General features: G+C 42.7%; 1 protein-coding gene across 1 annotated transcript; it reads right to left on the reverse strand.

Annotated features, from left to right (window-relative positions):
- Positions 1-5,610: 5,610 nt before the first annotated feature.
- On the reverse strand, positions 5,611-9,309 carry LOC124859364. Its single transcript, XM_047352120.1, has 2 exons — positions 8,064-9,309; positions 5,611-6,044 (listed from the first exon to the last, which is right to left on the reverse strand). The coding sequence occupies exon 1, from the start codon at positions 9,136-9,138 to the stop codon at positions 8,128-8,130; it is 1,011 nt and encodes a 336-aa protein (XP_047208076.1). The 5' UTR covers positions 9,139-9,309; the 3' UTR covers positions 5,611-6,044; positions 8,064-8,127.
- Between the last annotated feature and the right edge of the window lie 5,424 nt (positions 9,310-14,733).

Raw genomic sequence — 14,733 nt, forward strand, 5'->3', positions numbered from 1 at the left:
CCTGTCCTGTTTTGTGGATGAGCCAAACCACACTGAGATGGATGAAGACAGGACAGATGGAATGATGGCAGTGTAGAAGATGACCAGCAGCTCCTGTGGAAAGTTGAACTTCGTGAGTTGCCTCAGGAAGTACAGTCTCTGCTGGGCCTTCCTTCGAACAGTGTCTATGTGTGAAGACCATCTCAGGTCCTCAGAGATGGTGGTTCCTAAGAACCTGAAGTGGTCCACGGCCGATACAGTGTTGTTGAGGATGGTGATGGGGGTGTATGGGGGTGGTGTTCTCCGAAAGTCCACCACCATTTCCACAGTCTTGAGTGGGTTGAGTTCAAGGTAGTTCTGACTGCACCATTGTACCAGCCGATCCACCTGCTGCCTGTATGCAGACTCATCACTGTCCTGGATCAGTCCAATGACAGTGGTGTCGTCTGCAAACTTAAGGAGTTTCACAGACGAGTCCGATGAGGTGCAGTCATTTGTGTACAGGGAGAAGAGGAGTGGGGATAGAACACACCCCTGGGGGGCACCAGTACTTATTGATCTGGTTCGGGAGAAGATGCTCCCCAGTCTCACCTGCTGCTGTCGGTCCGTCAGGAAGCTGTTGATCCACTGACAAGTGGAGGCTGGGACGTTGAGCTGGGTGAGCTTCTGGTGGAGGATGTCTGGTATGATGGTGTTGAAGGCCGAGCTGAAGTCTACAAACAGGATCCTGGCGTACGTCCCTGGACGGTCGAGGTGTTGCAGGATGAAGTGTACACCTAGGTTAACAGCAACATCTGCCGACCTGTTTGCTCGGTAAACAAATTGTAGGGGGTCAAGCAGGGGGCCTGTGATGTCTTTCAGGTGCTTCAACACCAGCCGCTCAAAGGATTTCATGACCACAGACGTCAGGGCTACAGGCCTGTAGTCATTTAATCCTAGGATGGTGGGTTTCTTGGGGACCGGGATGATGGTGGATTGTTTGAGGCAGGAGGGGACCTCACATTTCTCCAGTGATTTGTTGAAGATCCTTGTGAAGATCGGAGCGAGTTGATTTGCACAGGCTTTCAGGCATGATGGGGAGACGTTATCAGGTCCTCCAGCTTTCTTTGTTTTCATGCGCTGAAAGAGCCTTTTTACATCTTCCTTGGAGATCTTCAGTGCAGGCAGAGGATCTGAAGGTAGGGGGTTGGTTGTTTTACGGGTCAAATTTGTTCCTGAATGGGATGTGGAGGGGATGATTTGAGGTGTGAATGGCTTCTTGTCATGTCTTCAGTAGAAGCCATTCAGACGGTTGGCCAGGAAACGACTCTGTTCAGGATGGGTGGGGGGGCTCCTATAGGCAGTCAGGTTTCTCAGACCAGTCCATACAGCCGAGGTATCTCCAGTAGAAAGGCTGTTCTTAAACTTCTCACTGTTGCTTCTCTTGACTGCTTTGATCTCCTTTGTTAGTCTGTTCCTGGCCTGCCTGTACCACGCCCAATGTCCACTGCTGTGAGCTTCTTCCTTTTCCCTGCGCAGATTCCTGAGGTGTGGAGTAAACCATGGCTTGTTATTCCCAAAGGTGCAGAAGGTCTTGGTCTGCACACACATGTCCTCACAGAAACTGATGTATGATGTCACCACATCAGTTAGTTGGTTTAGGTCAGGGGCTGAGGTTTCAAAAACAGTCCAGTCTGTGCATTGAAAGCCGGCCTGTAGCATCTGCTTTGATTCCTCAGTCCACTTCTTAACAGTGTGAACCTTGGGTTTGGAAGCTCTTAGTCTCTTAGTTGGGATGAGGTGGATTAGATAATGATCCGAAAAACCCAGAGCAGCCCTGGTAACAGCATGATATGAGTCCTTTAAAGCTGTGTAACAATGGTCCAGTGTGTTTTTGTCTCTGGTGGGACACTTAATATGCTGTCTGTATTTGGGGAGTTCATTGGAGACGTTTGCTCTGTCAAACTCTCCCAGTATTATGATGAAAGAGTCCGTGTATTTTTTCTCCACGTCTGTAATCAGCTCAGCAAGATGTTTTTCCATGGCAGAAGTGCAGCCATGCGGTGGAAAATATGAGCCAATTATTATAAACGAGGAAAACTCTCTCGGTGAATAAAACGGTTTACAGATTATGGAAAATGACTCCAGATCCGGACTACATGTTTTTCCCAGCACTTTTACGTCTCTGCACCAACCTTCATTTATATAAAAGCAGATTCTTGTTGCTTAGAGAGCGGACATTTGCCAGGTGGATTGAAGGCAGTAGTGTGCGAGGTCCTCTTTTGCGGAGCTTTACCAGCGCACCAGCAGGGTTTCCCCTCCGACGCTTTCGGCGCAGTATCCCATATAGTGCCGCAGCTCCACTTGCCAGGAGCTCAGTGAACCTCGGATTAATGAAAGATGGTGAAAAAATCCCAAGAGAGGACTCTCTGATGTTGAGAAGTTCCTCTCTACTGAATGAGACCACAAGGTTGTGGCTCGACACCACAGTACTGTGGCTCAAAAAACATAAAAACATACAAAATACAAAAACAGTGAGAGAGCGAAGCTCTGAGGCTGCCATCGTCGGCGCCATCTTGGTGAGTAATGGTTTGTATTGCCACGGTTTCTTCATTTATTCCATTCTGTTCCATGTTTTATAGGTATGTCTTACTTCAAACAGTTAGGTTATGTATGAGTGGTCTTAAGTGTAGCTGGTGATGCTTACATCACAACCCTCAATTTGAAATGGTTTACCAAGAGCGAGCATAGCTCTACTCACCTCCTCAAACAGGATTGAGCACATCAGGCTAATTTCTGATCCTGTGTCCAGGAGTGCGTTCGCCTTAATGCACCCCCCTATAATTGTCGGACAGTATAGGCGACCGGCATGTGTGTTGTGGGTTAGTTCACCCAAGAATTTTAGGAAGGCAGTCCAGGGTGTTTCTCCTGACGAGGTCTCAAGGGCTTCTTGAGGTTTCTCAGGTTTATCTCCCCACCCGACCAGATGGACTCTGGTCGGGTGGTGTATGGGTTTGCTTAAAATGGGCACACAGGTTTGCTTAAAATGGACACACAGGTTTGACTGTTCAAACTGTGGCTTACCCAAGTCTATGCTTTAGTGGGAGTAATCAAGCAAACACACACACACAAAAAGGGAAAGAGGGAAGAAGAGAAAGAATTTTGAAATAGCCCAAAACCAAATTCAAACTAAAATTTTTAAAATGGGAAAACAAAACTAAAACATTCAATGCTGTTCTTTGCTTCAAATAAATGTTAGTGCTCTCTAATATGGATCACCTATCTTCTAGTTAGACAACTAAGTTAGTTTTATGAGTCAGATCAGAACATGCTTCACACAATAAAACCAGCAAAAACGCTTAAATTTTATCCAAAAGTGGTAATGAAAGATCTGTCTTCAATTTTCAACTTAAGTTATGCCCTTTTGATCATAGGTGATGGAATTATCTGCCTGTGTTAATGAATTAAGTGATTAAAATCAAAGTAGGAAATGCAATTCTCACTAGTGACCCCCAGATGGTACAGAGTGCAGGTCGGCGGTTTGGGAAATCCAGGTGCAACTGCAATTTTATTAAATGGCCACCAGATGTAGGTGTTGTTCTCTACCTGACTGGGAGAATGTTGGTCACAACTGTAATTATGCCCACCAGACACTAGAGGCAGGTCTGCCAGGGGTCAGAAAGGTTAGGGTTCATGTGTCTTGATTTTAAACAGAGAGAGAGAGAGAGAGGACTAGTACGAGCAGCCCCTAGATGTTGCTGATAAAAGCATAACTCACTCGTCTCCCCCATATCCCTTTCTGTGGCATGTAGGAGGGAAAAGCACTTAGAGCAGACATGAGTGATAAACAGTACAAAAGTTTTCAAACCCTAACAGTCCCTCCTTTTTTATCATGAAGAAAGTCATGATTAGATACATATAAAAGAAAAACACTCTGTGTGAGCGGAACACCCACGGACGTTAAGCAGATTATATTGTGGGAAAAATACTCAGAGTACAATAATAATATAATAAATCAAAGAAAACAACATGTAATAAAAGTAAAATAATTAAAACAAGCCTTGTTCATGTCATCATTGTACTTTTTCTCATTCCACTTAAATAGCAACCTCTTTCGATTTTCTGTCATTTTATGAAGTACAATTATGAGTACACTCAGGCGTCAAAGATATTTTCATTTACAACATGTCATCATAGGAGTAGTGGTCTTTATTTTGTAGCTCGGTAAAATAAACCTTTTCTGTGTCATCATAATTATCTGTCTTTGGGTTCAGTGTGGTGTCAACATTTACACACAGTATTTAAAGAGTATGTGGGTGTTATCTCAACTTAAAAGAGTTTGTGCTTTATGGCCCTAGACCCTCCTCGAGTCAGGGGTAACAAAGTTATCTATGGACAGACCATCTGCTTTTCCTGAGACATCACCCAAAAGGAATGGGTTTTAACCATTAAACGTCTGATACTGGTTTTTACAGCTTCCTCCTCTAATACAGATGTTCTGAAGAAAGAGAGGTAACCTAAAGGTCATACACTTTGGAACACCTTAGAGCACTTAATACAAGAATTTCCATTACAACTCCTTTCTTCTGATTACAAGGTAATCACAATTAAAAGGAAAATTCTTCAAAACCATCATCCCTCTCAGCTAACAGATAATCCAAAGCCATTCTACTTTGCAAACTCATGTTCTAAGAGCTTGCTGCTCCTTGGTCAGAACAGTGAACCCTTCCTCTCTAATAATGGGCTGATTGAATTATAAGTTGTGACTGTAGGTAGTAAATGAGTTAGATAACATACTCCAGACCAATTAGCAGGCAGATACAGATATGATCTATTTCCACACATCCAAACCATGTTCTTAGGACATGAGTACCCATCTCTACTAGGAAAAGTAACAAGAACCCTGGTTAATTTATCTGCCTGGTCATACAATTTACTTCCATTCGGTACGGCTGTAAGAATAAGAGTTAACACAAAGGTATCTGGGACCAAAGATCCTGAAATGGTAGAAGCAGCAGTTCTGATAGGACATGACTCAAATTTATGTCTGTTGATTACAGCACATGAAACAGATATAATAGTTTTGCAACCTTCTGTCTTTCCAAGGAAATAAGGTGCATTTTCCTCCTGTGCGATACAAATATCTGGATCTTTAATCGGATTTCTATTACCCTGAATTCTATAAATAGTTCCTGTAGACGCACACGTTAAATTAGTCTCACTAGAAAATCTACTAACATTTCTGCTTTCCCTGACAGTATAATTCCTCACCCAAGGAAAAATGACCTCCACCAACCGGTTATCTGGAAAGAAAGTAGCTAAAGTATAAGCAGTATCAATAGGAACTGGTACCTAAAATGGTTGATCATTAATAGCACGTGGAATCAAACAACAAACATAGCAACTATCATTTCTTATCTTCCTCACGGTTTGATGCATCAGTTGCCACCAGACATTATCAGCATGGTCATAGTAGTCGGAAAAGTGATGAATCTCTCTTCGAATCCGCTGATGAGTATTATTAGCATAATTCCTCAGATTAGCCTTACATTGTCTTTGCTGCACCTTTTCCCATATGAACACAAGAGTTATAAAAAAACTTGCAATACCAATCATTAGCATCAGAACAGACCATCTTCCGTATAGCTGCATCGTGACCTTGAAGTGGAATGTTCTTTCTTCTGGTACAGAAAGCAAACAGTTTTTTTCTCAAAGAAAACAAATTATAAACAACCTAAAAAAAAACAAAAATTCTGCTGCCACTCCTGAGTGGCCTTTGTGCTTCAAGCTGCCCTGTTACCAGTCTGGTACAGGTGGGCGGTCGTTGGAAGCTCCTCTAGGTAGGAGGTTCAGAACCAGAATGCTGCTCAGGTGGTGTTCCAGTGAACACCTTGCAGTGCGTAAAATGAACCCAGGTGTCACGTTCCTGGACCTTTACGGCAGTGTGAGTCACCAGCAGAATTTGAAATGGACCACCGCTTGTCTCTCCAGTGACGTCTCCTGGTATCTCTAATCAGCACCCACTGTCCTGGCTGGAACTGGTGCAGGGGTCTGTCAGCTACTGGGGGTAAGGCAGCTTTCACCGTCTGATGGGAGAGAGAGAGAGAACGTGACAGAACCTTACAATATTCCAACATAGAATGTTCAACATGAGCAGTTGTTAGTGTGCTTAGGTTAGTACTCGGTCTTCCCCCTGTATTTGCAGGCCTCCCAAAAAGGATTTCAAAAGGACTCAAATTAGCCCTGGATCTATTTCTCATCCGCATATACATAAGAACCAGAGGGAGAGCTTTTGGCCAGGACAAGCCTGTTTCTTCACAGCATTTAGCCAACTTACTCTTTATTGTTCAATTTTCTCGTTCTACTGCTCCACCTGATTGTGGGTGGTAAGCACAATGTGTCTTCAACTGAAACCCTAAAAGCTTACTAATTTCCTGCAAAGCTTTGTTAACAAAATGTGTCCCGTTATCACTGGAAATCACCTCTGGGACCCCCCAACGGGGAAGAATCTCTGTCAACAAAGACTTTGCTACAGCACTGCTGTCTGCGTGTTTCGTTGGAAACGCTTCAACATATTTAGAAAACATGTCCACGACCACCAAACAATATTTCTTCCCTTCAGAAGAAATGAGCTCCCAAGCTACTGTCCCTGTGCTACTTGTGCACAGGGACAGAAATAAACGCATTTGCCAGGTCTATTACTGAAAAATATTTAGCTTCTGGTGGAATTTGTGACAGAATCGTAGAAGGGTTCGGAACTGATGGTGCACGGGCCACAACAGACTGGTTAACAGCCTGAAGGTCCATGACAAATCTCCATTCGTCAGGCTCTCCAGGGAGCCTAATTTTTTTCACAGGGAACAACGGTGTTCTCACAGGTGAATTTGGACAGGGTACAATTACCTCAGCTTTAAGGAGGGAATCAAAAACAGGACGAATCCCCTCCAAAGCTTCCTTTTTCAATAAGTATTGTTTCTGACATGGCCTGTAGTTTGATTTAGGAGTAACAACAACTGGCTCACAATCTGTAATAAGACCAACATCACATTTGTGAGCAGCCCACAATGAATCAGGCAGCTCTTCAAGATCTGCATCCGCAGAAGAAGCAGTAGCTAAAAACAGAAGTGAATGTGAAATCAGTTGCACTGTACGATTACAGGAAACAACAGTGGGACAATGTCTTTTAAAAGCATTTTGAGAAGGAGACGCAAACACATATGGGACATCTGTCTCCCTCCAATCTGTGGCAAGGAGACAATGTCTAACAAAAAACCCCACATCCTTCCATTCCATATTTTCAGACTTGGCCAATAATACATGCGGCACCGAACCAGAAACTTGAAAAAAATGCAGCTGTTCAGAGGTCAAAATCACAGATAAAGCTGCCGTGCAATCATTCCAGTACATGTCAGAGAGGTGCACTCTCTCATTTGTAATTTTGTACCAACTGTCCTCATAATCAAAATCAGGTCCTTCAGATACATGTGAAGTACAATGCAGATCATCTGCACTCATTATCTCGCTGTCAGGTGTCACAGCATTCACTGCCAATGTGACAAAATGATGAGGTACAGGACCAACTGGAAGCTTCCACTGATATGCATATAAGGGTTGATCTGGGGCCCAATGTACTGCAGTGTAGTCATAGTCAAAGACTTTCTGAGTGTGAACTGTCAGTCCATCAGGGTTTGAAATAATAGCAATATTTAATCTGCACATCAAATCTCTACCCATCAAATTTAAAGGACACAAAGGAGACACCAAAAAAGAGTGTTTTAACTGCACTCCCTGTGGAGTGGAACACTTTAGAGGAACCGAAAAAGTTTCGACAGAATGAACATATCGACCACTCAGTTTTGGCTGCTCTTTGATACATTTAGCTGATAAAACAGAGTGTGTCGCTCCTGAATCTACAACAAAAGAAATTTCTTCATCCATCACCATCATAGAAAACATAGGCATTTTTTTAAAAGCAGGGTTCTGTGTATGGAGATACGTGCCTGGTAAAACTGCGGAGGCACCTTCTAAGTGTAATATGGCCATACTGATTCACCTATGTGAATCAGTATCATCATGCAATTGTGTGTGTGTTTGTGAAACCTCACGCTCCTTAAGAGACCCCTCCTCAATGCGAGTGACAGCCAGATCCAGGGTCCCGTCCTCCCCCCGTCAGTTGCCGGTGTCCAGCCGCTGCAGTTTCTCTGGACATTCATTCCTCCAGTGTCCCAACTTTCCACAGTTATGGCAAGCATCGGAGCGGGACCACTGTCCCCTTCCCCGACCTCTGCCCCGGCGTCCCCGGCCTCGTCCTCGAGGAAAAGAACCACGTTGATTTGTACTGTAGTACAGGGTCAAGGCAGCATTATGCAAATCATTCTCTCTTTTGTCCACTTTTTTCTTCTTCCTGTCGTTGATGACATCATCGCTGTGTAAAGCATGTCTTTTCAGCTCCTCAAAACGCACCCCATGTCTCCAACCAACATAAAGAGTCTTAGTTTGTGCTGCGATCTCAGAGAGAAGTCCTTCCATAATATATCCACACAGTATCTTTTCCCAAGGGCCCAAAACAGTAAAGTCAGCGGGGCGCTCCATACCTGAATGTTTATTGAATGCTTCTTCCATCCGGTAAAGAAAATCAGCGACAGTCTCATCAGGACGTTGTTTAACTTGTTGTAGCACGGCACAGTCACTCCTCTGTGGAAATTTTGTGATCAAGTCAGTGCACAAATGTTCTATGGCATTATACCATGGTTCATTACGATGATTTAAATCACCATTTTCACCTCCAGTTGTCACGCCAAGGCGCACTGCAGGATCTGGCAATCTCAGGCCAACTAACTCTCCAAGTTTGATTTTTGCTGCAAGGAGCCGGCGAATTTCTGTGCCGGTAGGTCTCATTTCATTGCATAAAGCTTTAAATTCCGTAGCAAACTTTCTTCCGTCTTCTACGGGATCTGGAAGTAACGCGGCGCTGGCTTGGATGTCTGCTGCAGTCCACGGTCGAAACACCAACTGAGGCTCATTTGTTCCAGCTACTTCCAACATAGGGCATTGATACTCTTCTTCCTCTTTTTTACCTTCTCCTCGTTGTCTTCCACTTCGTAGCCATGCAAACTCATGAAAGCTAACAGGAGAGGAAATGTATTTTCTGGTCCTTTGATGATCCCGGTCGCTGCTCATCTGTAGGCTGGTGCATAATCACACCTTCTGCTCCGCTGGGGCCGCTATGCTCGGTGAGGTCAGCCTGCACTGCAGGTGGATGTGTGAGTTGACTCACGGGCTGATGCTGAAGCGGACTGGCGAGTTGTCTTGGCTGACTCGCGGGCAGATTTGCTGGTTGGCCCGCTGCTGGTTGGCCCGCTGCTGGAGGAGGACGGGAGTCTAGATTGAGGTATGCCATCTGGAGGGCCCGCAACTCCGTCTGTAAAGATGGATATAGACAGGAGGGTGAAGCATCACTAGGTCTACAGGTCCTTCTCAAAATATTAGCATATTGTGATAAAGTTCATTATTTTCCATAATGTCATGATGAAAATTTAACATTCATATATTTTAGATTCATTGCACACTAACTGAAATATTTCAGGTCTTTTATTGTCTTAATACGGATGATTTTGGCATAGAGCTCATGAAAACCCAAAATTCCTATCTCACAAAATTAGCATATTTCATCCGACCAATAAAAGAAAAGTGTTTTTAATACAAAAAACGTCAACCTTCAAATAATCATGTACAGTTATGCACTCAATACTTGGTCTGGAATCCTTTTGCAGAAATGACTGCTTCAATGCGGCGTGGCATGGAGGCAATCAGCCTGTGGCACTGCTGAGGTCTTATGGAGGCCCAGGATGCTTCGATAGCGGCCTTTAGCTCATCCAGAGTGTTGGGTCTTGAGTTTCAAAGGGAGGACACATAATTTTCCTTAATTTGGCTATTTAAATTTTGAGAGTTGGGGAGAAAATTATTACTAGAACCCCTCTTTAATAATCTAAATGCTGATAAATGTTCCAATATTTTATAATTTAGTAATCTGAAATTACCTTGTGTACCTTTCTACTCCTATGTATTCTTTTAATCTTTAAACCCTAAGAAATCAAACAAGGAGACTGGAGTTTGAGCCGACCACCCTCTTTAGTGTTGAGAGAGCCTTTATTTTTTTTCCTTTTCCTAAAATGAAGGATTTTACTTGTCTTTATTCCGTTATAAAAATCCTAACCTTGGTTCCAAAACAAAACTCTTCAACCCCAATCTGTGTCCCCCAGAGTAGAAATTTTTAGTATTATTGCATTTCAAAGCCACCAAATGACTGGAACCCATCATTGGCTTAGATCTGTTTTAATTTTTGTGTGGTACCACTATCAAATCAGATTCTTTCTTACCTTCAACAATAACCCAATTTTTCCCATTCTCATTTTAAAGGTTTGTTTTACCAAGGAAAATGTGTTTAACAAAACCAATTACTCTCAAAAGTTTAAAATGTTTTAGCCAGTGATATCTTAGAAAACAAGTGTTTTAATATTCCTATGCAACACAGAACTGATTAGGTTTCCTTTCCTTCCCCAAAGGGAGAAAAAAGAACCTGCAGAACCAAGCCTTTCATAGTTTTTGTCAGAACCTGCTATAAGGTACAGTGTAAATCAACACGCTGCATGAATCAGAAGAGGGAAGGAAAAAAAACTAATATAACCTCTTCCCAGCAGCTGCTGTGAAAAACAATGAATTTGTACATTCCATAAGCGTAAATTAGCACTTGCGGACAAAAACTGCACCAAACTGTAAGTACTGTGTCAGAGACTGTATGAAGACCATCTGCAGTAATGAGGTCTCTACCCATTAGATTTATGAGATACAAACTCTGACAACAGAAAACAATGCCTGAAGGAGAAGCCCATCAGGTGTTACGCATGTAATGGGTTTTGAAAATGCTCCTTCATGAGATGTGTCCTGAGAATAACATAGAAACACATGGTTACTGCTGAGTTTTGGAAATGTAATTTCCTCTGCTTTTTAATAACTTTTAATAACTAGAATAATTGACCCTGAATATTCCACGACGAAAGAGAACTTGTTTCTTTAAAAGAATTAACTGGAAAGTATCAAATGAGCTAAGGTATCACCCTTTTGAAGATACTTTTCTAACCCTAAAATAATATTTTAACCCGCTATATCTGTCCACGTCAAGCAAGCGTGTCACATGAGCAGCGGTTAATAAGCGTTCTTTGTTCCAGAAAATAGGAAAAGATTTATGCAAATGTGTGTGTGTTTGTACGTTACCCCCCTCGGTTTCTTAATCGCTCCAGAGTCAGACTGTCATGGCACACAGTCCTCTATCAGTCCAAAAAAAAACAACCCAGGCCCTTCCCAGGTCTGTTGGTGGGACATTCACTCCTTTGTCCACTTTATCTTCTCCAGGAGGGAGAAAGAACTTTGCTCCGGTCTGTTTCTCCAGTGTATCGCTCTTCTGGCTCTGGCAAACAGCATGGATCGTTGTCCATCTCAGTGTGTTTGGGCCAGACTTCTTCTGAGTTTTGTCTTGGTGGAAACTCACACTGTGGTTTGCAGCAAACAGGCAGGCAGGCAAGCAGACCCTCTCTCTCTTTCAGGCCATGATGAAGAAGCATCTCGGAGGAGTAGTCATGGGAAGGGCAGGTTTCTAAAGTCCAGACTCAAAAACGCAGATGTTGCACTCAGATCTCATATATGTGTGTGTGTGTGTGAGAGAGGCAGACGAAAAAGTTTAGTATAGGTTCTGATTTTGCACACAGAAATATTATCAGTCAGTCAGTCAGTCGTCCACTTGCCTGTCACTTCCTTTCATAACATGCACTATACTCCTTTCTTTTCCGACTGATCGCAATATTTAAGGCAAACGAAATAAACCTTCTGTTAGGTATTAATTAGTCAACTCAGAGGCAAGAACGATACAGAGTCAGATTTACTTGCAGCAAGGGTAGCTCACTTTGCAGTGCAGACTACAAAGTGTTGGCACCACTCTCTCTTTATTTATGAATGCTGGTTCACACACAGTTCAACAAACATTCAGGGTGTGTGTGTGTGTGTGTGTGTGTGTGTGTGTGTGGGTGGTGGTGGTGGTGGTGGGGGGGTCAGAAAGGTTAGGGTTCATGTGTCTTGATTTTAAACAGAGAGAGAGAGAGAGAGGACTAGTACGAGCAGCCCCTGGCTGTTGCTGATAAAAGCATAACTCACTCGTCTCCCCCATATCCCTTTCTGTGGCAATATTCACCAGACAAGTGGTCCAACAGTAAGCTCAAATCATCTCTGAAAATAAGGCTTAAGTGACTAATCCTGTACATGTTTAGGCCGACCGGTCAACACCAACTGTTTCACCACCTTAAACACAGGATCTTTGTCTGTTTCTTTTGCGATCTCTCTGGCAGTGACAGGTAACTCTTCCAGATAAGATACTTTGTAAATGGGGTTTGACACCACATTCACACTTTGTTTCAACGGTAACCTTGACAAGGCATCAGCATTGCAATGCTGCTCAGATCTCTTATACTGGATTTCATACTTATATGCAGCCAGGATCAGAACCCAGCTTTGCAATCTAGCAGCAGCTAGTGAAGGCACACCTGTTTTTGGTCCCAAGATTTTCAGCAAAGGTTTATGGTGTGTCACCAAGACAGAATTCCTTCCATAAAGGTAGTCATGGAACATTATAACACCAAACACTAAACCAAGTGGTTCTTTTTCATTCTGTGAGTAGTTCTGTTCATTCTGGAAGCAAAGGCAATAGGTCTTTCACTCCCATCTTTCATTTGGTGACTGATTACAGCACCAACTCCATAAGATGATGCATCACATGCCAAAATAATTTGTAACTCTGAATCAAAATGTACCAAGACTTTGTCAGATTGGAGAGCCTTCTTTGCACTCTCAAAAGTATTTTGACAGTTTTCTGACCAAATCCAGCTTGCATCCTTGTGCAGCAAGGCTGACATCGGCTGGATCAGCGTAGAGAAGTTTAGAATAAACTTCCCATGACTTCAGTTCAGTAACATTTCTTGGAACAGGAGCCTTCTGAATGGCATCCTTCATAGGATGAATACCCGCGGCATCAATGACATGTCCCAAATATGATACACTGTCTTCCATGAATTCACATTTTTCACTCTTTACCCGGAGGTTGTAACCTTCTAGCCTCTTAAGAACTTCCTTTAAATTAGCTAGGTGTCTTTCTATATCTTTCCCAGTGATTAAAATATCATTTAGATAGCATATAACACCATCCATGCCTTGAAGTACCTGATCCATTAACTTCTGGAAAATTGCCGGGGCGCTTGCAACACCATAGGGCAACTGGTTGTACTGAAACAACCCTTTATGAGCGTTTATGGTCAAGTAACACCTAGAGTCAGGTAACACTGTTGATCACTTCATTTTATTAGAGCGCCTGGAAAACTGGGTCGGCCTTTCTGGTACAGCATTCAATTGGTTTAAATCCTACTTGAAGGACAGGGACTTTTTTGTGTCAGTAGGTAACTTTACATCAGAGACCACAAAAATCACATGTGGCGTTCCCCAAGGGTCCATCTCAGGGCTCCTTCTATTCAATATCTACATGCTCCCCCTAACTCAGATTTTAATAAACAACAATGTAAGTTATCATAACTATGCAGACGACACACAGCTATACGTTATGATGTCACCAGGTGACTATGAACCCATTTAAGCGCTGGGTAAATGCTTAGAAGAAATCAATGCATGGATGGGCCAAAATTTTCTTCAACTGAATCAAAACAAAACTGAAGTAATAATCTTTGGACCAAAGGAAGAGCGTTTAAAAGTTAGCACACAGCTTCAGTTAATACAGCTAGAAACCACCAGTCAGGCTTGAAACCTTGGTGTAGTAATGGACTCAGACCTGAACCTTCAGAGGCACATAAAGACAGTAACATGGCCGGCCTTCTATCACCTAAAGAACATCTCCAGGATTAAAGGACTAATGTCTTAGCAGGACCTTGAAAAACTAATTCATACATTCATCTTTAGTAGAATTGATTACTGCAACGGTGTCTTCACAGGTCTGCTTAAAAAGTGGATCAGACAGCTGCAGTTGATCCAGAACGCTGCTGCCTGCATCCTCACTAGAACTAAGAAAGTGGAGCACATCACCCCAGTTCTAAAGTCCCTACACTGGCTCCTTGTAGCTCAGAGAATAGACTTTAAAATAGTTCTGTTAGTCTATAAATCACTGAATGGCTTAGCACCAAAATACACTACAGACTTGTTGTCAGTGGATCAACCACCCAGATCTCTCAGGTCTTCTGGCTCAAAATTACTCTGCAAACCCAGAACCAGAACCAAACATGGAGAAGCAGCTTTTAGTTCTTATGTTCCTCTAATCTGGAATAAACTCCCTGAAAACTGTAAAAGCGCCGAAACCCTAAGTTGCTTTAAATCAAGATTAAAAACCTATTTGTTTAGAGTGGCCTTTGACTGTGCCATCTAAACATTATTAGTTACGTTTTCAGTCCAATTTTCCTTTCATTTTCTTATCCATCATTCTATTCTATTCTCTTTATTTTATTTTTTGTTAATTACTTCTGTTGTTTGATTTTCTGTATCATTGTAATGTTTTTCCGTATGTACAGCGCCTTGAGTGCCTTGTTGCTGAAAAGCGCTATATAAATAAACTTGACTTGACTTGACTTGAATAGAGCCTTCCTCCAATTGGACTTTAGTAAATTTCTGACCTCCTGCTAATTTTGCAAACAGATCTTGAATTTTCGGGAGTGATTTAACCACATTTAA

Source organism: Girardinichthys multiradiatus, chromosome 2 (assembly GCF_021462225.1).
Source record: "Girardinichthys multiradiatus isolate DD_20200921_A chromosome 2, DD_fGirMul_XY1, whole genome shotgun sequence".
NCBI lineage: Eukaryota > Metazoa > Chordata > Actinopteri > Cyprinodontiformes > Goodeidae > Girardinichthys > Girardinichthys multiradiatus.